At 38.1% G+C, this 26,832-nt stretch overlaps 1 protein-coding gene across 2 annotated transcripts in view; it reads left to right on the forward strand.

Moving 5' to 3' along the window:
- KIAA1671 (KIAA1671 ortholog) overlaps positions 1 to 26,832 on the forward strand; it is a 129,623-nt gene that overhangs the window by 23,470 nt on the left and 79,321 nt on the right. The window contains exons 2-6 of one of the 2 annotated variants that reach the window (XM_054006004.1): positions 4,480 to 4,621; positions 5,228 to 7,022; positions 8,770 to 8,863; positions 10,946 to 14,200; positions 15,135 to 15,257. In XM_054006004.1, the coding sequence (XP_053861979.1) occupies positions 5,281 to 7,022; positions 8,770 to 8,863; positions 10,946 to 14,200; positions 15,135 to 15,257 (5,214 nt within the window). In that variant the 5' untranslated portion in view covers positions 4,480 to 4,621; positions 5,228 to 5,280. Of the gene's footprint in view, positions 1 to 4,479; positions 4,622 to 5,227; positions 7,023 to 8,769; positions 8,864 to 10,945; positions 14,201 to 15,134; positions 15,258 to 25,156; positions 25,288 to 26,832 lie in introns of those variants that run through there. The other variant, XM_054006006.1, reaches the window with a different exon arrangement.

Here is a 26,832-nt window from a genome sequence, read left to right on the forward strand (position 1 = left end):
GTGGAAATGGAGGGTAAATAGTCCGTAAAAGTTTCCCGCTTCCCGCAACTCCCGCTGGCCGGGAATGGCGAACCGCAGCCACTGGGAGCTGCGGGCAGTTATGCAAATATAAACAAATGCTCTGGTGGCCTGCCAGTGGATTACCCCGATGGGCCGCAGGTTGTCCACCACTGAGCTAGATAGCTTGTGGAGAGCTGTATAGTTAATGGAGGGCAATAAAGCCTTGCGAACCAAGTAAGATAGTTCAAAAGTAAGAAATAAACTCCAGTCAGAATCTCCTGTTTACATGTCTAGCAATTTTTATTAAAAAAAATCACATGCCTGATAAACAGCTGTTGATCATGTTGCTTCTAAGCATACGTGCCTTTTTCAGCAGCTGTTTCTCATTTTTTTCTAAATTTTTTTTGTACTAAGCCAAGTATCCCATCTGAGTAATAAGAATGTCAAGCCCTGGAAATTGACTTGGCTAGATTAGGTTTATTGGCTTACACAAAGATCATGTTCTTCAGCATAAAGAGAACAAAAATAATCAGTGGAGCGAAATCACAGTGTAAGAATGTTGGCCAGGAAATAGACCTAAACAATAATCATGAGCACTGTGTTCTGCATGTGTGTTCCCTGCCAATCCACCTCTCCATGTGTTCTGGTGAGGATAAGGTACTAGTCCTTTTAAGAAGCAGTAACCATCCTCACTCCCAAATAAAATACCCGGTGTATTATATATGCAATTCAGTATACATCAAACTATCAAATTGAGAGACAGCACTGTAAAAAGACCTTTTAATGTCACACTTGGAATATTCTTTTTCAAGTTCACCCTTATTTAGGAAATTATTACCACTAAATTGACTTTAAATAATTTTATTGCTCTTCACATAATTTTTTCAATATTTACATGTTGGAGACATATTAGTCAGACTTGGACTGTGTTCGTTAGAAAAAAGAACACGGATGATTTCACTGAGATCTGTACGATCCTGAAAGGAACAGATTGATTCTGATAAGCTGCTTGAGAGAGTTACTATTTTGAAAGCAAGAGGTCATGGACTCAACTTGAGGAAGGGACTAGCATAGTATATAAATAGTTTAGGCAGAATTTCCTCATACACAAGCTGGTTGGAATAGGAAACAAACTGCCAAAGTTAACGGAGTAAACTAATTTAGCTGAGAGCTGAAGACATGTTTGGAATAGTAGGAAGTGCTGGATATAGGTACTAATTGGATTTTTGGGACATGATTTAAAACTGGATATATTTTATTTTCTAGTTCTCTATACTTTTTTTCCTTTCTGTGTGCTATCTTGGTTCTTTTATGAAGTGCTAGGTATCAAACTTATCAAGTAGTGGCTGAATGTGCTGTCATTTTATACGAGAGAGATCAGGTTCTTCTTAAAGGAGATTATCTCAGAATCTCACTGATATCAATGTGAAGGATTGCTACAGATCAAGGGTAGAATATGGACTTGATGTACTAACTAAACTTTAAGCTGTCATTATTTATTACCTGTTCTGCACTTTGCCATATTCACCATTACATAGTGAGAAAATGTTTTCTCCATTAGGACCAGTGCTATTTCAGCCCTATATTTCCCTTCCTTCACAACCTTGCTTTTTTTCTTGTCCCTGTCTCTTTGCATGTGTCCTCTTTTCTTCCTGCAGCAACTCCCTCCTTATCCCCCTTCATCCACAGTACTGGTGCATGATGAAATGAGTAATGCTGTCATTTCAAGTGTTGTTATTGGATTTTTGAGTTAACACTCAAATGAAGTTAATGGGGGTAGAAGAGTTCACAGCTCTCTCATTGTTTCAAATTGTCTGCAGACTGAGGGTATGTCTACACTACGAAATTAGGTCGAATTTATAGAAGCCGGTTTTATAGAAATCGGTTTTATACAGTCGATTGTGTGTCCCCCCACATAAAATGCACTAAGTGCATTAAGTCAGCGGACCACGTCCACAGTACCGAGGCTAGCGTCAACTTCCGGAGCGTTGAACTGTGGGTAGCTATCCCACAGTTCCCGCAGTCTCCGCCGCCCATTGGAATTCTGGGTTGAGATCCCAATGCCTGATCATGCAAAACAGTGTCGCGGGGGGTTCTGGGTACATGTTGTCAGGCCCCTCCCCCTTCAGAGCAACGGCAGACAATTGATTCGCGCCTTTTTACCTGGGTTACCTGTGCAGACGACATACCACGGCAAGCATGGAGCCCGCTCAGCTCAGCTCACCGTCACCATATGTCATCTGGGTGCTGGCAGACGTGGTACTGCATTGCTACACAGCAGCAGCTAATTGCCTTTTGGCAGTAGACAGTGCAGTATGACTGGTAGCCTTCATCGACTATCTGGGTGCTGGCAGACGTGGGGCTGCATTGCTACACAGCGGCAGCCCCTTGCCTTTTGGCAGTAGATGGTGTATTACAACTGGTATCCGTCATCGTCGTATTCCAGTTTGATCAGAGGCACCTGGGCAGACATGCTTTGTCTCCTGGAGACTCATCCTGCCGGCAGTCCTATTGAACTCTCTTGACGATGATGGCTAGCAGTCGTCGTACACCATCTACTGCCAAAAGGCAAGGGGCTGCTGCTGTATAGCAATGCAGCCCCACATCTGCCAGCACCCAGATAGCCGATGAAGGCTACCAGTCTGCTGCCAGCTTAAGATGTAAAAAATAGATGGACCAGATTTGTTCTGTATTCATTTGCTTCCCCCTCCCTCCGTGAAATCAACGACCTGCTAAACCCAGGGTTTTGAGATCTATCTTTGGGGGGGCCGTTCTGTGTGACAGTTGTTTGTGTTTCTCCCTGATGCACAGCCATCTTTGTTGATTTTAATTCCCTGTACGCCATGTCGTCAGTCGCCATATACTTAAAGTTTTAAAATATTGACGATAAAATAAAATATTCTTGCTTTTTACGTTCTATGTTTTCTGTAATTTGCAACTTCAGTTATTGAAATCAACAAATTATTTTAAATAAATTGGAAAATTGAATCTCGTTGCGTTGTGTATTTAACCAGAAGTCAGCTTGTTAAATTGGAAAGCTGAAGTTTTTGACTGAGGGTATGTCTACACTAGAGATGTAAGTCGACCTACATTAGCTGACTTACAGCCACTGCAGTAATTACTGATGGTCAGGGCTGGCTCCAGGCACCAGCTTGCCAAGCAGGTGCTTGGGGCGGCCACTCCGGAGAGGGGCGGCATGTCCAGCTATTAGGCGGCAATTCGGCGGACGGTCCCTCACTCCCGCTCGGAGCGAAGGACCTTCCGCCGAATTGCCGCTGCAGGTTGCGATCGCGGCTTTTTTTTTTTGTGCTGCTTGGGGCAGCAAAAACCCTGGAGCCGGCCCTGCTGATGGTGCATGTCCACACTACTCTCCTTTGGTCGGAAGTGCACATCCTCACCAGGAGCGCTTCCGCCGACCAAGAGGGGCAGTGTGGGAAGCTGAGAGCGTGAGAAGCTGAGAGCTCTGCTGGCAGCTCCCTATGAGGAGACTGGCTGCGCCACACGCTCCCCCTCCCTCCGCTCCCCATTCCCCACCCTGGGCTTCTTGTCTCCCTGTTCCCCACTGGAAATTGGGGGGAAGCTGCTCGGGGCTTCTTGCCTCCCCGTTCCCCCCCGGGAGCCGGGCAGCCATGTCAATTTAACGGCTCAGGGAGCTGTGAAATTGACAAGGCTGCCTGGTTCCCAGCGGAGACCGTGCGGTGGAGGTGGGGTGGAGGGACCACCAGGGCTTCTCACCCTGGCTTCCAGCTAGGAGCAGGGTCCTGCTGCTCAGGTTTCTTGCCCCAGCTCCCAGCCGGGAGGAGGGTCCAGCTGCTCAGCTCTCCAGGAGAGTGGGGTGCAGCTGGGCTTGGATTCCCAACTTTCTTGTCAATTTCAGGGCAGGAGCCTGCCGTGAAGTTGACAAGACAGGATGTAAGTAACACCGTGTCTACGCAGACACTGCGTTGCCCTAACTACACGGACATAAGCCTTATGCCTCTCATGGAGGTGGAGATGATATGTTGATGTAGGAGGGCACTTAGGGCTTGTCTACATTACCCGCTGGATCGACGGGCAGCGATTGATCCAGCGGGGGTCGATTTATTGCGTCTAGTCTAGACGTGATAAATCGACTGCCGAGTGCTCTCCTGTCGACTCCAGTACTCCACCAGGGCAGGAGGCTCAGGTGGAGTTGACGAGAGAGCGTCAGCCGTCGACTTACCGCAGTGAAGACACCGTGGTAAGTAGATCTAAGTACGTTGACTTCAGCTACATTATTCACGTAGCTGAAATTGCGTAAGTTAGATCGATTCCCCCCTCCTCCCCTGTGTAGACCAGGCCGTACATCAACTGGAGGAAGGCTGTAGTGTAGACACTGACATAATTAGGTTGACGTAAGCTTCCTGTGTAGTGTAGACCTGCCCTGAATGTACAGTATATATACTTGCACAGTATATGCTCTGCCACCCTAGATTCTGAATGCCCTCTGTTTATTCACAGGTCAGGTGTAGTACAGATCACTGAAGTGATTGTATGTCCATGTACTTCATGAGATCTAAGGAAACTACTCTTCAGAATGAAAAGTGTTTCAGTGTACATGCTTCTTCAGTTACATATCTATAAGCAGACAATGCAAACTAGGGTAAGTTCTATCAAAACTTGCGGGCTTTGATATAGAAAACATTTACTTCATATATTTTGTCAGTTCTCTTAACTAGTAACAGACAAATACAATTTTAAGAATCTGTTCACTCTTGTGCTCGCTATCTTTTCTTTATGTTAAATATTCATTTCCATTCTAACCCATCAGAAGACTTAAGAAAATAAGGGCTGAGCTGTGATCTTGGAATGCAGTTCCTTTTCAATCACGTTTCCTGATGTTAATTTAATATTTCAACACTTGAAGAAATTTACTTAATTTACTGGAATCTGTAGTGCTGTCTGGCTGCCCTATTAGGATTAGCACTATGTTCTCTGATTTTTAGGATATCAATTACATTACATTCTCCCTACTGTCTGGAAGCAGTTCATTTGATTGTATGATGCATACTGTAAACTAGATAGCTGAAGTGCCCAAATATTTAGAAATTAAAATTTAAAATTCTAACATATTTAATATTTAAAATTTAAAATTCTATTTAAAATTATTATTCTATTTATAATTCTAAACTAGAATTTGAGTGAATTTCTACTTTGCTGTCCATGCTGACTACATATATTAATACTTACATTTGCTTTTTTTTTATAGCTTGTTCTTCCTGATTGGATTTTTCCAGTTCTGTTGGATGTTTAACTATAGCTATGGCAACAAGAGTAGAGATCAACTCTGCTCTAGCATCCTTAACAACAATACCTGACTTAAATGAAATTACAAGTGAGGATAAAACACAACGCACATACATCAACCCTCTTTTGGATGCAAGTAATAAGGCTGGTCAACCTTCTAATCCTTCGGCACCAATAATTCTTGAAGAAAAAAACAAATTTGGGAGCACTTGGAGACCAGCAACTATGCCTACTCCTGGATCAAGGCCAAGGCTTTCTCCAAAGCCATTTTCTAAGGAGAAACCTTCAGATACTTTTGCGAATGTGAAACCTCCTGTTACTGCTCTCAAACCAAGTAATTTTGTCCCCAAGTTTTCTGTGTATGGACAGCCTACTGAAGAAACGACATCTGCTAAGGTGTTAAGTGGAGATGTCCCTCTATTAGTAGATCAAAAACTAATTGAAAATGAAAGTAAAGGCAACAGTGAATTAGTCACAAATGTGGCCTTTTATTCCAGTCCCAGTAGAAATACTGTGATTCTTTTTGAAACAGCTAGCTCTGAGAAATCCAAGGTAAATTTAACACAAGGTAAAATATCTGTTGATGAGCACAGAACACTTGGCACTATACAGACAAAAGAGTGGCAAGGTAATGCAAAGCCTGAGATGATATCTCCGCCATCAGTGACTTCCAGAAAACCTGAAGGTGGTCTGCATAGGCAAATATCTTTTTCATCAGACCCCAGACCAGTCTCCTGGAATCCTCACCAGTCTGATGAAAAAAAAGACACATGTGAAGATCCTATAGGTGAGAGAACCAACAATGTTGCAAAATATGCCAACAGCGAAGTTGGCTTATTAACTGAAGTGCAACGAAAGCTAAAACATAGACCAGTATCTGCTGTTTTTCTGGAATCGTTAAAAGATCAAAAGCGTAGCAATTTGGAAGTCTCCGAAGAAAAATCTCCTACAGAGAAATCATGGGTTAGAAAACCAAGGCCTTTGTCCATGGATCTAACTGCCAAATTTGAAAATAAAGACCTTTCTCTGTGCAAGAAAACTTGTCCATCTGATGAGATTAAGGAGAATGTACCAGTAATTCACTTCACTGATATAGGCTATCAAGAACAGTCTGAAATGAGGTCTAAAGCTGAAGAAATAGAATTGAATAAAGGTGATCCCTCTAAATCAAATTTGAAATGTAACAATCAGGACACTGACTTTCTTGATGTTAAAAACAAATCTAGTGAGCAAAACCAGAAAGTCTTTCCAAAAGATTTAGACTCATCCAGCCCAAATTATACAAAAGACTTGATACAGATCTCTGCAAAAGATAAAAAATACCCTTGGGAAACTAAACAGAAATCTAAAGATGAACAAAATGAGAAAAAAATGGACATTGTAACTAACTTACATGGATCAGAAAAAAACAAGGAGATGGCTAATAACAAAAGCAAAACAATTGAAGAGGTGGAAATATTGGATCAAAAGGAAACTTCCAGAGTTTTAGCCAGTGAAAATTCTGCAGATTCCTCAAAAAAAGAAAACAAGACCTTGAGGGGGAGCGTTAAAAAACACATCCGTTTGTTTGCTGGCTCAGAAAGCAGCACTACTCCAATGGATACCGAGCCTCTCCTGGCAGCCACTGAGAGGGAAAACAGAAATGTGAACATCCAACAGAGAATCAGAGAACTGACAACAGAAAATACAGATGTTAAGCCTGGAAATCTACGCAGATCACTCAAGTCGCGACCACTTTCTGCGGACTTAACAAAGAAGTAAGTTACAGAAGAGACGTTTTCAATTAGTACAAATAAAAAAAGTCAGATATCACAGTTCCTCACTTGTAATTTTCAAATATAATTTTTCTTAGAATTCTGCTTAATCCGTTGCTCATAATTTATCTTGACAGTGGCTGCAAAAATACACTGTCAGTAATATTAATTCTTGCATGCTACCTTAGCAGTCTCTCACTACTGCTTGAGTTTTATTTACATGTTTTGAAATCCAGGTATGAAAAATATAGCTCACACTGTTATGTATTTCCAAAGATTCATAATATAACCCGAGTTTTCATTTGTTTAATGTGCTCTTTTCACTTCCATCGTGTTAGTCTTACTATTTGCTTCATTTTATTTTCAAAATACTTCTAAATAATTTTTTGCATTTGGCACAAATTAGGGTAGACCTTTATCAGTGTCACCTCAGTGACACTATATACTGTCAGGTTTTGCGCCAGATTGGAATTTTATTTCACCTTCATATCAAGGTCCACAGATCCATGATTCTGCATCTGGAGGAAGCAGGGAAGCAGATGAGAGCTGTTACTTGCAGGGCAGGGCTTAAGTGCCTTCCAACTGATGTTTTGCCTGTTTAGAGCAGGCAGACACTGCAGAGATCTGTGGTATAGAATACTATTTGAAATAATAAAAATAATAATCGTAAAGGAAACAGGGCTTTTGAGTTTTAGAAGTACATAGCAATCCCAGTTTGGCACATACTTTATTTTGATGAATCCGGGTGCCTTTCTTCTTACTGATGAGGCCTACTTCTTTGGTCCATGCCTCTTTACATCATGTCAGGCAGTCCACTAAGAAGTGGAAGTTAAAACCCTATAGATCTTGCTTTGCTCTCCTAAATAGAGTGCTTGTAATATTATTGAGAGAGAATATCTTACTGGCTTTATATGCTCAAATTTTCAAGTGGTACAGTTTAACAAAAAGAAATCTGAAGTACATATTCCAATGTGAAATTCGCTTTCCAGCATAAAGTTGGATTTTTGATGATGATTATTGATTTGTTTTTATGTGGGGAAGTGCACTAGGGTTGGGGATGGTGTGGCAAAGTCAACACACCTGAACCCAAGGCCAACATCATAAAGCAATACCAATCGAATGGTCCAAATTCTGTACAAGACAAAAAAAAAGTGTTTCAAATAGTCCAAGAAAAGGGCAATATTAGGCACAAATACTTGATGTAATCAGTACAGCATAAACTAGGGTAATAGAGGAAATCTTCCCAGAGGTTATTCACTATGAAAATGTGAACATTGGAGATTGTATAATTTTTCAGAAGAATTTGGTCCTCAAATACTGCAATGATGAGTGTGGGATAAGAGCCTGAACCAAATAGATTTTAACCTAACAGTAAAGTTTATGCAAGAGACAGTGGGAACTTCAACCCATTTTTCAGTAGTCTACTAACTAAATTATGTCCTAAATTCTAGATCATTTTTTCCCAAGATAGAAAATAAACTATATCTAGCTTGTTAACTGTAGAGAAGGTTTGGGCTTTGTTTGCCAATAGTTCAGGCATACATAAACCATTGAATCAAGATAAGATTTGTGCTGTGAAATAATGTGATTTCTCCAATAGTATGTATAAGAAATTAATTGGAGCATTTTAAAATTATATGAAAAGAAATATGTCAAATATTGTGCATTTGAAAAATATGCATATTGGGCAACTACCTAAAGTTGTTTAATGTCATCCATACTTAAAAGAAATAACAATTTTTTGCAACAGGTTTTCAAGCCCAGCATCAACCAATGAAATTAAACCTGAGAAACCTACTGAATTGAATAGTGATGTTACTAGTGAAACACAAGAAAATCAAAAGGTAAGAAAGTGGCACTAACAGACTTGGTCTTCCAAACAGAATTGTATTTATAATTTATATTGCACTATGCTGTGTCACATATGGCTATAGAAAGCAACGAGTTAAAAACTGCCATTGTGAGTATTCAGAATAGCATAATCTTAATAGGCTTATTTTGGTAATTCCTTCTTTAGGCCACCCTGGTAATGTACAGAAATCATGTACATGTTTGGTTAATATATATGTGTGCAAAACTATAGACCATGACAATAGCCTTACACCTATTAACTTCTTATGAAACTTCTGAAGTATCCTATATTTAATGCAAGCTTTTATAATATCTCATTGTATTAAACATGCTTTGCATTTTCTACCAACTCCTCCTGTAACATTTAATTCTAATGGTCTATGACAACATAGTGCTACATAAAGAATCTGGAGTGTCTTATGCTGGCCACTTTTAAAAATTGATGAATATATACAATAACTTAGTTTCTAAGCATAATACTTAAGTTGTGCAAAATATAACTTTTCTGCTTAAAACTATAAAATTGTTGTGTATATGAAGATTTAATATTGTTATTTTAGGCATATTTTTCTTAAGTCCCTTGATGTTTGGGCATGGATCTTTTTTCTTCTTCTCTTCTTCGGACCTGGTTACAGCACAGTACTACTTTAAAGAAAAACGCCAATTTGATATGAGTCTAATGAGTTAATTTTGAAGAAGAGTAATTGAACAATGAACAAAAAATCCAAACTTTACTTTTTTATAACTCTCTTGGTTAATGGGAAGCTACTCTCTTCACAAGTTGACCTAAAGTAGGACTGAATAAATTTGCTTTGTCAATTAGAAAACTCAGGAAATCAGAAAGTTTAAAAGATTTATAAATAAGTTCCACAGTATAAATTTTTTTAGCTCATTGAACTAAAACTTTTTTTAAAAAGGTTAACTGAAAATTTTAGAACTAATTTTTTTCAATGCTTTCATAGGGCAGAAAGACTCTATCATCATGTACTTCCACAGTGAAAATTACTAAAATTTAGCCTTTATTGCTACAATAGATACAATCACTGAATGTAGATACTGGAAGTGTCAGATCTCCCTAAAATTGTTTTGAAAATACACATGTGCACCCCCAAATCTGTTTAACTAACTTAGTTTTTCGTTAACACTATTCCTCCTCTAACAGTGGCTCAAGTTGTGAAATGTGCTCAGAATTGCTTGCCCCCCACAGCCTGTAGCAGCTGTTCTTCATTATTTCCTCAAACTTCAATTCCTGATTATTTTATTTTTTATTCATAGCTATTAGTAAAGTGCTCTTTGCCATAGTATCTATCTCTCAAACAAGAATGAATTAATCTTTGCCACATCTTGATGAGAGAATTATTTCCCTTTCTAAAAAGAAAAATTAAGGCACAGAAAGGTTGTGTGATTTGACCATGGTTACACAGGAAGTCAATGGCAGACTGAGGATGGAAGCCAGATCTCCTGAGTCCTATCCCTGTGGCTCAGGCAGACCATCTTTCTTTCTCCTTATTTCTTTCTACTAGCAAGTTCTGACTATCATTCATGAGCCTTCCATCCCTTAATGCTCTGTACCCAAAATTCCTGAGGTCTCTTGCATGGCAGTATGGAGTACTAATAATTTATTCATTTAGCTAGCCAGTAATACCATATCTTTTGGGAAAAGCTGGCTTTTACAAAATATAGTATAAATATTTATATTCTACTGTATTTTGAGTGGCAGTGCCTTTTCTGGAGTATAACTTGGCTTCAAGTAATCACTGCAGATTAAAATATACCATGGAAGTCTGAATCCAGGAATACTTCATGCATTTAATTTTAATTTGTTATATTAAAACAATCAAATGGTAAGCGATTCTGATGTAAAGAGGGCTTAACCTTGGGTTTGCAAGTTTACCTTATACCAATATTTGAATCTGTTTGTTAGTTTGCTTAGGGAATAGTGTGTGTGTGTGTGTGTGTAATACATACTCGATACATAAATACAGACTAGGTAGTACGATGTTGCAGATCATCTTTTTTTTTTTTTTTTTTTTTTTTTTAAATCAACTTCTAACTGTTGAATTTTTTTGTTTAAGAGTAAGGAGATGAAGCCTCCTCCTGGAACAGACTGTACTGAGATCTGTGCTATTGGGAATCAGTGGAAACCACGACAGACAGTAAAAATATCAGAGAAAGCTGGTCAGATCGAAAGAAAAGGAAGCTTTCTGAGAGAGAGGCAAAATTTCTCTTTGCAGGGTGAAAACTCTGTGTCAGCCACAAATAACGCTGAAAAAAAATTAAAACCCACCACTCCTGCAGAAAAGACCCATTTAAAAACTGTCCGAGCCACCATGTTTGACCACAATGTCCAGAGGCATAATGTTGCTGTTGGTCAACCTGTAATTGATCCTACACAAAAGCTGACTAATGAATTTGAAGGCAAATATGATGTTGTGACTTTACTAGGCCATAACAGAAGATCTGGGATGGAAAAAGAATTACAGGAGAAAACTAGTTCAAAGAGAGAGTGTCACAGTCAGTCTGACGTATCAGGGTATGTAGCAGATGCAGAAAAACGTGGAAAAACAATTTATGTAAATGAAGACAAGAAAATTGCTCATGCAGTTCCAGTGGAAAAATATTCTTCATGTGAGAAATGTGAAAAACCCACTCCTAAGCATGTAGAGGACTCTCTAATTTACCAACGAATAGAGCCAAGATATGAAATCCTTCAGACTTTTGGTGAAAGAGCACTTAGTGAAGCTATTACAGTCGTTCCTGAAGATAAGGCGGTGACACTCAGAACTAGAAAATCTTCTGTGAAAGAGAAGAGAAAACCTGATGGGAATGTCTTACATGCTGATCAGCTGTGTGGGCTAGATAATAAAACTGACCCATTGAAAGAAGATAGTTTTATTTCAGAAACTAAAGACATGTTGGAAACTTCTACAAAAAAGTTTACTTTTAGGGAACCTAAAGAGATCTTCAACAGCAAATGTACTTTTCATGAACAGATAACAGAGTACAATAAAAATCAGAGCAAACCGGTATTTATAACTGAGAAATCCTCTTATGCTACAAACAAAAGTAAGGATTTGGGGATAGCAAATGAAAAAATGACACAACTGCATCCTGAAATGCAAAAAGAAAAGAATGCAATCTCTTGCACAGATAAAACAGAGAGCTCGAACGTGACCAAATACTTTTCTGAGAGAGCTGGTATAAAACCAGTTAGGACAGATGGCTATGAATCCAGAGCTGACTTGGGTCAAGATGTTATTTCAACCAGTGCCAATAAACATGGGAGTCAAATTTCAGTGCCTGGATATAGCCAATTGTATAAACCCTCCGTGGACCAACATCCTAGCACAGAAGTAATAACTGCTGATAAAGAGAAATCCAGAGTTTTTGGATTAAGGAAATATCCAGACTCAAAATGGGGAAGAAAAGATTTAGGCTTAGATGTTGCAGCCCTTGAAAATGAAAGAGACAAACTCAGATTAGTAGAACCAGAAGAAAAAGTCAGAAGAACCAGTAGTAGTGTTTCTGACCTTAAAATTTCGGAAAGATGGCGAAGGAAGACCTTGCCTCAGGACTCTAGCAAGCTAGAAGAAGTTAGCCCACTAACTCAAGAAAGTATTAAAAGGCTGAATAGAACAGATTCATTGCAATTTGATGAAGGTGCAATAAAGAAAAAAAGTAAAAGAAGCAAAGATGGGATAGAATCAAAGGAGGTGAACCAAACAGTTTCAGTCAGTCCTGATGATTATTTGAAGAAGCAGGTTTCTCCCTTTGAACCAAAGGCAACCTATTTTGCAGTTACGTATCAGATTCCTGATAAAAAAGAAAAAAGCTCTGTAAGTACTGTTAATGCAAATGAAAATAACCAAATTACTACAGCGGTTGAAAGTGCACCAATTAATCTGAACTCTGGTTCTTCCAGAAGGTCCAGTCCTACACCTCAGCAATCCTATAAAAATGTACTGGGTACACATTGCAAAGATAAGTCCCTAGAGGAATGTGTTAACAAGCATTGGGTTAAAGAGGAAGAACAAAATATTCTAAGTTTAAAAAAAATATATCCAGTGCTTGGAGAGGATGATAATAGGAGGTCTTGTGAGAGAGGGCTGGATCATGCTAAAGAGAAAATTATAGATGTTGATGCTTTCCTCTTAAAGAAGGGCCTGAAAAATATTATTCCAACTGATCTTAAAGGTAGTGGAGGAAAAGTCTCCGCATATCATGAGCCAAAATCCACGCTACACTTCAGGCATTTACACAAAGACAGTGAACTACTTGCACAAAAGAAGTTTGGGGAAAACAGTCATGATGTGTTCAGAGTAAAGACTGAAGACAGGTATAGATCTAGAGTTCTTGATATTGATGCTCTTATGGCAGAATATAAAGAGGAATGCATAAAGGCCAGTGACATTCAAGAAAAAAAAGATGACCAGTTCTCTGAAGATCAGAGTATGCTTTATTGGGAGAAGTCAAAGTACAAAAAGAATGTGGCTGATAAAATTCCACACAGCTATAACTGGAAAGATTGGAAGAACTTGGATCAATCTGCTAGTATCACTAAACAAGGTACCTGTGCAGAAGAACACTGCAGGCCTGAGAACTTAACTCTACATGAAAACAGCAAAGAGAAACTGGAGTCCTGTAGCCAAGAATGGAGTAAGCAAAAGTCCAAAGACAGAAAATTCAGTCCTCCCCATTGGGGAAAGCCTAGTTCACTTTCAGATAAACTTATAAATTCACCTGCTGACACTATTGGTATCAGAAAAAAAACGTTTATTATTGATGAGGATCAAGGGAACAATTTAACATCTAGGCTCCAAAATTCAAAGTACATATATAACAAGGTACAGCCTGCAAATCCTATTAGTGTGGACCAAAAACGGGAAGTCAGTTTAGCTTCTGATTCTTCCCCCGATGGTGGTGGTAGCGGTGGCGGCTTATTACAGAAGAAATTGTTCACAAAACAGCAGTTCACAGAGATGTCTGTGGATGATGACTGGCACAAAAATATAATGAGGAGCTCTGTAAATAAGAACAAAGAGAATGCAAACAAAACCTCACATGAGAGTGACTTTTCCAATATGAAGAGCAAAGCGGAGTGGGATGACTATACATCTGGTTTTGGAAATGAACTGCCAGATTTAAAACGATCGTACTCAGAAAAGAGCCGTCCTGCTAAAGCAAGAGGCAGCATGCCTCAGATGCAAGAAACAAAGGAAAGAAGGGACCAGCACCAATTCAGGCAAAGCTTCCCATTGGAAAGTGAAGAAAACAGACTGAAAAAGAGGAGTGGATATCAACAAGAATCTTTCTCCCAGGAAAATAAAAAGGTATTTACAAGGCAGTATTTGTTAGAGCACCTCTTATAACTGTGAAAGTGATGAAGATATTTTGTCATGATTGCTTTCAATCTTGCTGCTTCTGAGTTAGAGCCAGATGCTTCGCTGGTGTAAATCAGCCTTGCTCTGTAGATATTGGTACCAGCGTAAGTGATGCCAGGTGAGGATTTGGCTTTTTGAATATTCTTTTTCTCTGTAATTTCAAAAATCATATATTACTCCTTACAGGGAATATCTCCTTTAAGAGCCAATACTGTAGTAGATCTGTAGTATTCTTTAAAAAGTGGCAAATTACTTACTGACAATATTAAACTACAGCTTTCTTTTGATGTAGAAGTATTGTTTATAAATTGAATTCTTAATGCTGTAGGCACTATTTGTTAAATCTTTCTAGTCACAGCTTTATAAGTCAATAAATGTAACCTGTTTTGAATTGGCATCTCAACTGGGCTGGGGTTTTTGCTTCAGTGAAGGGGAAAACTTTTTTTATAGATGAGTTGGTACTTTCCCTCCCCCAATCTCCTTTCCAGCTACCACTTTTGTGGTCTATTGTTCTCGAAGTGCTGGCAGAGGGAAACCTACTAAGGGTTCTCCTGACAAAAAGGAATTAATGTGCATCACATGCCCATGCAGGGGTGCTGGAATTAGGTGTGCTGGGAGTGCAGCAGCACCTGCTGGCTTGAAATGGTTTACATCATATACGGGGTTTACAGTTTTGTTCAATGGCTCTCAGCATCCCCACTATAAAAATTGTTCCCATGTCACTGTGCCCATGTCAATGTTGCATAAAATAAAGTTTTTCTGCTTCAGTTAGCCTTCCTTGTTTTGTCTGCTTTGTGAACCAACTTTGAGCTTTCTCTGTAGTTCTCATATTTGAAGTAAACAAACATTTTAAGTGGTATTTTTATGTACTCCTTTGAAACAGGACTCTGAAAAAGAATGGACCAAGCAGAATTCTGACAGATCAGGTGGGAAAGACTTGACTGTAGTTCCTATCCAGAGAAGAAGCCATAGTTTTTATAAGGACCGAAGAGCACATAACTGGACGGTAGGCTATTATTTCTTTGCATATTCCACTCATAATCAGTTGTCTTTTTTTTTTTTTGTGACATCGAAATACCAACTACTCAATATATCAGGACTTCACAGCAGTACGAGCAAATACACTTGTAACTTCCTGTGCAAAATTTTACATCAGGGTAATGTTATTTTTCCCATGGGTTATCTTACCGCTTTCACACTTGTGTTAAATCATGCAATATATGTAAAGTGCATAATGAATTCCTTTCTAGATTTTAAAGGGACACTTTGCAACTTTTACACCAATTTCTCATAAAACCTTGGATTATTTCAAAGTAAATGGATTTTAAAAAAATTTTCACCAGTTACTCTTTGTCTCTGTTTGGCTTTTATTTCTCGGCATGGACAATGAAAATCAGTTAAGTAACGTTCACTTTTGTTTGTAGTCCATTTTAATTTCACAATTCCAGTGGTACAGTATTGGTTTTTAAATACTACAGTGGTGTTTGTTCAAAACTGTTTTGTTGAAATTTTAAAAACAGAAGTTGTGGAAACATTTCTGTTCTTAGGATTTTAAAACCTGTTTTTATAAAATTAAATTTTAGGTCAGGTTGAAGTTGAGTGTCCATTTAAAATAAAATGTTATTTGATGCACATAATGCTATCAATATAAAATTATTGTAAAGTACATGTAATGTAAAATGAAGTATCCATGTTCGTTTGTCAACCAACTCAAGAGCATGTTTTTAAGGACTACAATGATAGGAGGAGTTTGAAGTAAGAAAGAAAATGAAAAATTAGAATACAGCAAGAAGAAAGTACACAATGTAAAAATCCAGATGACTGCTAAATTTCTATTTCCATTGCTTCATAAATTATTTTTTTTACCAGTAAGTGACTCCTGCATTATTTTTAACATCATACAACAACTAATCCTCTAAATAGCATTGACAATGTTTTTTTTTTTTTTACAATCCTGCTTTTCCAGAAGTTTGACACTTGACTATCTTTTTAAATTATAACTGGCTAAAAAAAGTTGAGATGTTCTGCCTAAGGACATCATTGTGCAGTGTTTTGTTTGGCAAATGGACAGTGTGGGTTCCCATGTGATCAGATACATCTTGCACCTATTTTCCTTTCTTGAATCATTTTCTGCTACCCTGTTGTGGGGACTTACCTACCTTCAGAACTAAGTAAAATGCCAGTTGACGTGCAAAAATGAGAAATTTTGTCTTGCTAAGCTGATCAAAATAGTTTTTAATTTTGAAATTCCCCTACATGTACTTACTCTGAACTTTGCTTTTTAATCATACCAGATGTTTAGAATTGTCCTTCATAGTTTCTTATTGTATATTAAGAATATGTTCTTTTACATTTTTCCCTCCCTGTTTTTTCATAAATTCAATAAAAAATGTCACGGAAGTTAAAAGTACCCGTGTTTAATAACTGGAACAAAAATAGATTGATTTTTAAAATGAGACACTTTTTTGAAAGCTGGATTAAGAAAATTAGAAATGATATACATATGGGTACATGGTACTCAGATTCTCCATGTAGCTAGTATTTGATGTTCTTATCATTCCCGTTAAGCTTCCCAATGTACACCAGGCCATCCACTACCTCTTAGTACAACAAATGCAGGATCCATCAAGAAGAATGTAAATCCATCTGATTCCACCATTTTAGGGAGCTTAATCGTCTAACTATTCTTGGTCCCTATTATATTCTCCAAGATCATCATGCAGCCCTTAATCCTTTTGTGTATACAGTGTTGAAACCTTTTTTATAAAATTTAAGATCTGTTCAATTTTTCCTTTGACTTTAGAAGTCCCTGTGCTTCTAGTTTAGTATCGACCTGATCAAAATGGAATTCCAGGTTATTTACATATTGGGGAAATTCACCCCATGCAGGTGGCCAGCACAAGGCCATATACTGTTCAAATCCTATTTAAGGCAATACCAAGATCTGATAATTTCAGTATCTCAGCCAGAGGTATAGCCTATTGCAGAAGTGGGTGGGTGAGATTCTGTGGCCTGCACTGTGCAGGAAGTCAGACTAGATAACCATAATGGTCCCTTCTGGCCTTAAAGTCTGTGAGTCCAAGTTTTCTATAGGCCTTGTGCTGGCCCTTTGCAGAGAGTTGAGTTTCATCCATATGATACCAGATTATAAAATTTTAAGCATAGGGTTGCAGTTGTGCTATGAACTTTACCAAAATGTCAGTTTCAGAGAACAGTTCCTGAAAAAACTTGGTGTGTCCTTGTCCCATTGCTCAATCAATGTTGTGTGTTTCTCCTAATGAAGATGGTTGTCCTTACACCTTTGTGCTTGACATCTTTGTTAATCTTTGTCTTAATTAAGCTGATTCACCTTTTTCCTTGTTTTTAATGTGGTATTCTTGTCATGATAAGATCTGTTTTAAGGGTGAAATTTTTCCTTCTCCCCCCACCAAGCCAAAGTAAACAAGTCGTTTATCAAGATCTAAGTGTAAGTTTTGGGGGTGAATCTCCTCCTCATCTCTCCAGCTCCCAATGCCACCACTTTAGGGGCAGGCAACAGGCTAAAGCACTTCTCTGTGCACACGATGTTGAAGGTAATCAGCTACTGAATTTAGATAACTGTGGATCCGGCATCCTTCCTTTGCTCGTAAATTCAGTGCTGCTTTCTGTAGCCTACGTGCAGCTGGCATAGAAGCAACTTCTGTGGTATGTAGGAATAGCAGAGACTTGTGTTGGGATTGTTCAAGTATCTGATATCTTCTGAAATGTCTGGCTTTATGTGAGTCTCTCCAGGAGTGAGGTATTTTACTATTTGGCTCCACCCAGAGAAGTGGTTTTAAGGTCACTTTGCTGCATTACATTCTTCCCAAGTGAGTAAAAGCGGCCTTTTGATACCAAAATCGCTCTTTAAATTAAGATTATAGGCGGTATAATAAAATGTAATTACTTAGTTTATGAACTGTGACCTTGTCTACATTTTTCTTTCATTGCAGTTAAAGAGGGGACATTTCTTGGTTAGACACATTTTGCAATTTCAGATGTCTTGGATTTTTTGTTAATGAAAATCTTAGATTTTCAACCAGTTTACTTTTCTTGAACCACATGCTATTTCTTTTTCTTCTAAGAATGTGCTTTTGCTCTGAGAAATGACTCAGTAAACATGGTATAATGAGTTCGTTTGTTCTCAATTCCATATTAAATGTGATTAGTTCACAAACTGATTTCTAATCACCAGCCCTGCAAACTCAACATGTGATCTGAAAATGAAGCAGAGTTATTCCTACTTGTGCTTAATTGCCTATTAGTAAAGATTGTGCAGGCCAAATTCCACCCTAAATGATACCTGCAAAATCCCAATGTCTTCAGTAGGCTTGCACAAGTGTAACCAATCAGAACTTAGAAAAGAATTCTGATACACAACAAGCAGAAGTCTACACAGTCTCTTATCTGTCTTGGGTCTTCAGGGCTAGCAAGAGTATAAACTGATTTTGGATTGAAGTAAGGTATAACTCAACTCTCCAGAAGCTGATCTTTTGAGTAGATGTTCTTTTTACATTTCAGAGCAGAACTCTGCTTTAAATAATCTTATTCAGAGAATTGTAAGGACAGACCACCACCACTTCTAAAATAGGGGCTGAAAATGTTTGGTTTATTTATTTTTTTTTTTTGCATAAATCATCTAGATTACTAGTTGTGTCAGGAGTCACAAGTGACTTAAGAATGCTTCTCCACAGTCTTACAGGGCCAAATCGGAAGTTCCTCTCTCAAGTAATCTCCCATTTAAAGTCAGTAGGAGTTTGTCTGCTGGGCTGGTAAGGACTTCTGGGGGCCAAATCCCCAGAATATACTGTGTCTGGAAATAGCATCTTAGGGTATGTTTACACTGCAGACAGACACCTTTGGGGGGCCCATGCCAGCTGATTGGGGCTCACGCTAAGAGGCTGTTTAACTGTGGTGTAGATGTTCGGACTCAGGCTGAAGCCCAGGCTCTTGGACTCTGTGAGGTGGGAGGGTCCCAGAGCTCTGGCTGGAGACTGAGCCCGAATGTCTACACCACAATTAAACAGTCGTTAAGCCTGAACTGGCTGGCACAGGTCAGCTGTGGGTTTTTAATTGCAGTGTAGGTATACCCATAAGGATTCTGATTACATCGTGAGGAAGGAGAAAGGTACACTTGTTCACATCCATGAGGATGGTACTTTACTTATTCAAGTATCAGGGGGTGGCCGCGTTAGTCTGTATCCACAAAAACAACAAGGAGTCCGGTGGCACCTTAAAGACTAACATTTATTTGGGCATAAGCTTTCATGGGTAAAAACCCCGCTTCTTCAGATGCATCCTGTTGCTGTTGTAAAAGGCAAGCATCACTACGAACACATTGCTGGTTTGAGATACTGAATTACTTATTCAATATCTCAAACCAACAATGTGTTCGTAGTGATACTTGCCTTTTACAAAACAAACACAAAAGCCCTTGGAATCTTTTCCCCATAAATTTCAAGTGTTCCGCTATATTCTGATAAGAAAGGATTGGGAAAGTTTATAAATAACAAAGAACCCCTTGCTTGCTTTTTTAAAAATGATAATTGAATACAAGACTGGGGCTTGAAAAATAGTCTTAATTATTGAATTTTGATAGTGTCCCCTTACTGTGAAAACATTTTGTTGAGTAACTGCAAATGATTTATTGAAAAATGTAAATAGCTTTTAATTCATTAAGGCAATAGACACGTGCCTTTTTGAGAAAAAGAGAGCCTTTCTCATGACCCTCTCTTTCATAATCTCATGTTTGCATACCTACACTTTGAGGTAAAGATGTGGGGAGATCCAGGCTTTCAAAGTTAGACGTACACAGGTAAAACATGAACAAAAGCTGCTATCATTTGATACTGTGAACCATATCTATCATCAGAAGATTAGAGCCCAGTATTCATTGGCCCTGTTTGTATAATATCCCCCCCATGTGGTGACTAAATGCATCACATCCATTCTAAGATCCTAGTTTCTTTGTGTAATTATTGGCAATGCAATGCATCGCTATGGATCACAGAGATCTGTTTGACTTTTTTTGACCACTGAGACAACTAAAAATCATCTGATTCTTTCATGTTGTATTTTTAATAAAGAGAAAAAGCCAAACTAAATTACTTCTAATTATGTCTTTGAAAAGGAACTTTTTAATATGAATTCCAGAAAACTAGAAAATCAAGTCTTAAATATCACAATGCGAGTCTCAAACTGAACTTTATAGAATGGACAAGGAAGCGTCTCCAGTAATTGCTTTAGGCACTGCTTTTGGGAAGGGGGTTGGGAGGATGGTAGCTGGTATCTTAAATGCTGAGAGGTGTGGAAGGGACGGTTAGGAGGAAAATTTGTCAGGATTTTGGAAATACATACATTGAAACAAAAACATAGGGCAAATTTTGGGCCTCTAACCTTGGTAGCATCCTCATAGCCTTACCATTTAAACTCTTAAAACATTTGTTTTTCGGGGTAATTGGGCGAAATACAATGGTCTGTGTCAGACTCGACGGTGTATTGGTCTCTTTTAGCATTAAACTTTAGGAATATATTGTACATGGTTTTCACGACATTCTGCTACTGCTGCTTGAACCTGAGGAGCTTGCACTTACCTATACTAATTCAACTTCTGGACCCTTATGAAGTGAGAAACTGCAAAGGTTTTTTGCTGTGCATTAGTTTTGTCATAGCTTTGAACTGCAACGAATAACAAAAGCTCTCCAGGGTTTGTGTGGGAACCTTTCCTCAAGTGCTGAGGAAATACATGTCTGCTAACTTTGTTGATAGTAACTTCTTTCTTGTTTTACTTAGCATTTCCATGTGGCTTTTCTCTCTGTGTTTTTTCAGATACTTCTCAAAACTTTATGCAAGCTATAATTTTAATCTAAATCCACTCTAGCTTCTACATCTATCGTTAGAAAGCTATGGAACTTTTATTTGTTGATACATACATATAATATACAAATATTTTGTTAAAGATGTTGCTGGTTACTTTTGTCTTAATTTTTCTTTGATTTTTACTAGAATATATTGCTCAAATAAAGGGTGAATCTGAAGCAAAGTAATATAATTTATGGGTCCTCTTCTTATTTGTAGTTTAAGAGGAGTAGTTTGTCGGTATTTAGAGTTTAATTTCAGATTTGCATGTAACTTAATCATTGGCAAAACAGTTAGTTGGAATCAGTGTAAGTTTCGTATCTGCCTATGAAATAAGGAAAGTGATTCATGCAGGAAATTATTGCAATTTAAAAAAGATTTAGTTTGTTAGAAATTCCATACTATTAAAATAGAGAATTACAGCAATGGTCCGAGTTCTACAGTCTCTCCGCAAAAGAATTAATGGACACAAATCTGACATCAGGAATCATAATACTCAAAAACCAGTGGGAGAACACTTTAACCTGTCTGGTCATTCTATGACAGACCTGAGGGTGGCTATTTTACAACAGAAAAACTTCAAAAACAGACTCCAACGAGAGACTGCTGAGCTGGAATTGATATGCAAACTAGATACAATGAACTCAGGATTGAATAAGGACTGGGAATGGCTGAGCCATTACAAACATTGAATCTATCTCCCCTTGTAAGTATTCTCACACTTCTTATCAAACTGTCTGTACTGGGCTAGCTTGATTATCACTTCAGAAGTTTTTTTCTCTTACTTAATTGGCCTCTCAGAGTTGGTAAGACAACTCCCACCTGTTTATGCTCTCTGTATGTGTGTATATATATCTCCTCAATATATGTTTCACTCTATATGCATCCGAAGAAGTGGGCTGTAGTCCACGAAAGCTTATGCTCTAATAAATTTGTTAGTCTCTAAGGTGCCACAAGTACTCCTGTTCTTTTTGTTTTAATTTAGAAACTCCAGAGCAGAGTGTTTGTACCACTTTTGATTATCTGTATGGATCTCTAACCTCTGTTTTCTATCATGACATTCTCTTGACATCCTCTTCTGAGCAAGGGTCAACTGTAAACAGCACCAATTTACTACAGTGAGAGTCACTTAGCTTGCAGAAAATTTGGTTTCTGGTGAGATGTATATGTTGTAATATAAGGATTCCTCCAAGTTTCTTTATTTCTGGTAATTTAGTGTGTACAGTGCATAAACGACAAGGATTGAGATATGCAACAAAGCAAAATGTTTCCTTATAACTCTTGTAAAGAAGGGTACTCTGAACCCTTCTGTTTTCATATTCTTTTGATGTCAGTATAGGTTTGTGATCCTATACCTTGCTGTAGAGCAACTTGTTATTTTTGGGAAACAACTGTTACATACACAATCAGATCTTAAATATAGCCACTTACTGCAGTTTTCTTAGCACTAAAACTCCCATCTGTATTCTAATATAGCATGTTTTTTTCTTCCTTTTCCTCTTGAATCTATCTTGCAATTGGTAAATACAGACCAAATAATTTATTATATTGGAACAAATTAAATAATTTTTGGATTAAGAAAATTTCTACTAAGGGGATAAGTGAAAGGCTCTAATTTAAGCAGAAAAACTGTTTCCCATCTGTATTTCATTAGCAACTTCCCCCACCCTGTTTTAAAGATTAATTCTTCATTAACTTAGATTTTATACATAGATTTCTTAAATCTTGCGTTTGACACGATGGCGTATGTGACAGTATCTAGAGGCCTAAAATAAGTTTTATAGATTGTGGATATTAGATATTTGCTTTCATTTACATTCTTTTTGCTGCTTCATTCTTAGCAAAAACTAGGATTTTTGGATTATAGAATTGGCAAGTGCCTTACCACAAACACCCGGGCTGTGTAGCATAGCTTCAAGTTTTAAAGTGCATTTGGGCCCTCCTTTTTTAGACTTTGCATGTAAAGTGAAGGACCTTGAGTCCTGAATCCCCTCTGCTTGCTTATATGTAAAGTGCATTTAATGATGCTTGCTCATCTTGCAGCGAGGTCGTAAGGTTTAGAGTTTGTTAAGCAATTTGAGATCTTCTGAAAGATATGCTAAGATGTTTTCTCAAGTGACGGAAGTCATTATTTGCCTGATTTTAACAATCAGGGTTTGTGGCCTAATTAATAATCTGTGCAACCCGGTTCTCCTAATGGACCTAGAAGTCTTATGTATTTCAGACCAAAAAAAGTAATTGCGGTTTCACTTAGGAGTGAACAGCCTAGTAGCCACCTCTGGTGACTGAGTAGCTTCTGATCAAACCACTAGTTACACAGTGTTCATGTAAAAACAGGAGCAGGCTCTGGGTGGAGTCTGGAGTGGTAGTGAGGCTGGCTGTATGTAGTCATTCTTTGAATTCTTGTTATATGTTTATTATCTAATTGATAGTTGGTTTTACAGTCCCTTGCCAATAAAACTGATGTCCAAAGTAAAATGATTAAAGAAATCACTTACTTGAGACTATAATATATAGGTAGGGATGGCTCAGCTAGTTTAAAAAAGTCATGAACTGACCTGAATCAGTTCTGAATCTAGTAGAGTTTTGGGGAATGTACTTTGGGGAAGAGGGTGTACATTTTGGAAATGGAACAGATGCCCTCATAGTTCAGGTTGTCATGGATATCCCTTCCAGTTCTAGTCCTGGCCACTAAAGTTCTCTCCTGTGTCCCCATTAGGGGAGCCATTTCTCCCTCCCTTTATTGTACCAGGTGATTATCTTCAGATCTCTAGTCTCTCTTGACTGCTGTTTTTCTCTCCCAGACTGCTTGGGACCAAATGGATTTTGGATGCAGCAAGTGCGACACCTTGGGCTAAAAGAGCAGTTTGCATCAGTCTTGCAAAATCAGAATAATTTACCAGCTCTGCCACAAAAATGCCCTTGTTTGTTCTTATAGTTGTAATGAAAAAACTGGTGATATTTTACTAACCCATCCAAAATCAAAGTGTCTCAAGCAAAGAAGTGAGTAGACATTTGCAAGGCTGTCTAATACCACTCTGTGATCCCTCTACTCCACCTAGGGTGACCAGACAGCAAATGTGAAAAATCAGGACGGAGGGTGGGGGGGTAATAGGAACCTATATAAGAAAAAGACCCAAAAATTGGAACTGTCCCTATAAAATCAGGACATCTGGTCACCCTAACTCCACCTCTCTGGATAATGAAGGCGCATCAGTAACTCCGTCTGAAGAGGGCTTTGAAGGAAGTGTAAAGCGGAGCTTGGGGAATCCCTTCTCGTGCAGGTTCCTGTCGATTGGTTCCCCTCCCTACTTTAAAAAAGGGCATAAGACAGATATGTAGAAAATTGTTGGGAATTAATTGCTCCTGCTCGAGCTGTTCTCTGGCTTCACTCAGTTTTAGTGGGGAGAAATGTGCTTACCATTCACTCTTGCATTTCTAGAACTAGTGACTGAAAATGCTGATTAATAACGTCTAGTATCCAATCTTTTTTCCCTTTTTTGGTAGCATTGGCTTACTGATGCTGACAGTGATCCCGTAGTATGTAAAAAGATACCTTGTGGAATCTGAGTGCCCATTTTCTCACTCAAAGGAGCATTTTTTATATTAAAACCATGGTCTTCTCTTACCCGCATCTCATACAGCACAGGGAAAATAAGGTCAGCTACCAATCCAAACCACTACTGTGGCATTAATAGCATTGTATAACCTGAGCCTCTTAAACAGCATACTTGTAGTTTTTTCCCTTCAAAATGAAGTTTTTATTCTTGTGAGGAGCAATTCAAACGACTATTACTAACTCTAGGCTAACACTTGTGCGGTGAGTTAACTGTGTCAGAAAAGTTCCAGCAGTTAGATGCTAATAACAAGTGGTGAGTCATCTGACTTCAGTAGCTCAGCTGCTGCTTAAAAGTAGCTACTACGCTTGTTAAAGGCACAGTGCTCCATACGGTAGTTTATATCCTGTTACGCAGACCTTGTAAATTATTCAGGTTGCCTTTAATGTGTTTGGTCTGCTTTTAAGTTCTATTGGAGGAAGGGAAGCCTCACTCTCAGAGAAAACAGAAACCAATAAAGATGGTGTTGCAGTAACTATGTGCTTTGAAAGAATGGAGTACTATTACTGTCCAAGTTTGTTAAAGTCGCTTCGATATCTGTGGGTGAGTGGATTCTTTAGTTTAAACGTTTGGTGCTTAGTTTGACATTTTAATTTAATTTCCAAAAACTTCCCCTAGAAATACTAAACTGTAGAGAACAGTTACTTTTCAGATAGATTGGAAAGTAGTATTTCATGTTCTGGGGGAGATCTCTGTTTATTTTATAGGAAAATTTGGTTTCCTAATTGGAAATTAAAGGATAACATAAGACATTATATGCACTTATAATGATTCTGCAAATGCTTTAGTAACTGGAATTTACCTCTTGTTTATGTCTAATATTGAAACTATCCATGAACATAGTTTTGCTAATTGAATATTCATAAACATTCCTCCCTGTTTACTTAAAAGCTATCCCTAAACTCCTAAAAATATTGCTTTCAAAAATATTCTTTTCTGGCTGCCAAGCATGGCTACTGCCCAATATTTAAATATTATGGTATGGCCAGTGCTGCTGGGTGTAGAATTGTACTTGACCATTGTATTTTAACAGGTTTCTTCCCTGTGAAGTCATTAAGGCCTAAATTCAGTTTCTTGCTCTCATTAAACACCTATTCAATACAATTTTAATAGGCTGTTTTTACTGTGATATTCTACTTGCCTTAAATGGCTGCTTTTGCTCTTTGATTCTAACTGTTAATTGTTTTATCCTTTTACAAGTTTGACAGTGTTTGAATAAAAGGAGTTAATTATTGAGATAAGCCTGTTACTCAATTTCAAAGAAATGCAAATTCTAACATAACATTGAGGGTTTTTTTAACTTATACCAATATATTATCAAACAGAATGGTATGTTTAATCAAAGAGTTAGTCCCTTAGAGCATCACCTTTTTCATTTGTTTTTATAGATTAGTATACATGGCACTGTCTTCCTTAACCTAATGATGTTTTCAGCTGTAGGATCTAAATATGTTGTTAAAGATGCTGATCTGTTAAACCGCTGAATGTTTGTTGCTTATTGAGTTAAACTTTGTTTAGAAATAGGCAGCAGAGAATTTGCTTCCCTCATTTAAGGTTTAATTCAGCAATCTCTTTTATACATGCTGAGTAGTTGCCCACATGAGTAGCTGAGTGGGGACTACCTTTTGTAAGAAAGTGCTTTGCAACTGAATAAGGAAGTAAGGATGGCAAAAGTGGGCCTTTTCTGCGTGAAGCACTAATTACAAGCTTGTTTCTGATAGGCATTGCTACACAATACAGCATGCAGACCTTCAAATATGTCTTTGGTTTAGTTCTTTAGTTGTATAATTATAGATTCTTAAAAATCAAACATTCTTTAAATTGCAGGCTTAAAAAAGTTGGAGGACTATAATAGTCTTTTTTAAGTAGGTGGTGTGGAAGCAGAGAAAGAACTGTCATGCATTGCAATCCCTTTCCTGTCAGTTCTTTCTCTGCTTCCACAGTGGATATCCTTTATAGTTATCATTTCTGGCAAGCTAATAGATTTGTGTGAACGGCTTCGCTTTTGCAAATGCGTGGCGCATGTCTCAAAATAGGGTAATAAATCTGATTTTTAGATAATCTATGGTAACACAAAAAGTGGGGGAG

The sequence above is a fragment of the Malaclemys terrapin genome, chromosome 16 (genome assembly GCF_027887155.1).
Source record: "Malaclemys terrapin pileata isolate rMalTer1 chromosome 16, rMalTer1.hap1, whole genome shotgun sequence".
In the NCBI taxonomy this organism is placed as follows: domain Eukaryota; kingdom Metazoa; phylum Chordata; order Testudines; family Emydidae; genus Malaclemys; species Malaclemys terrapin.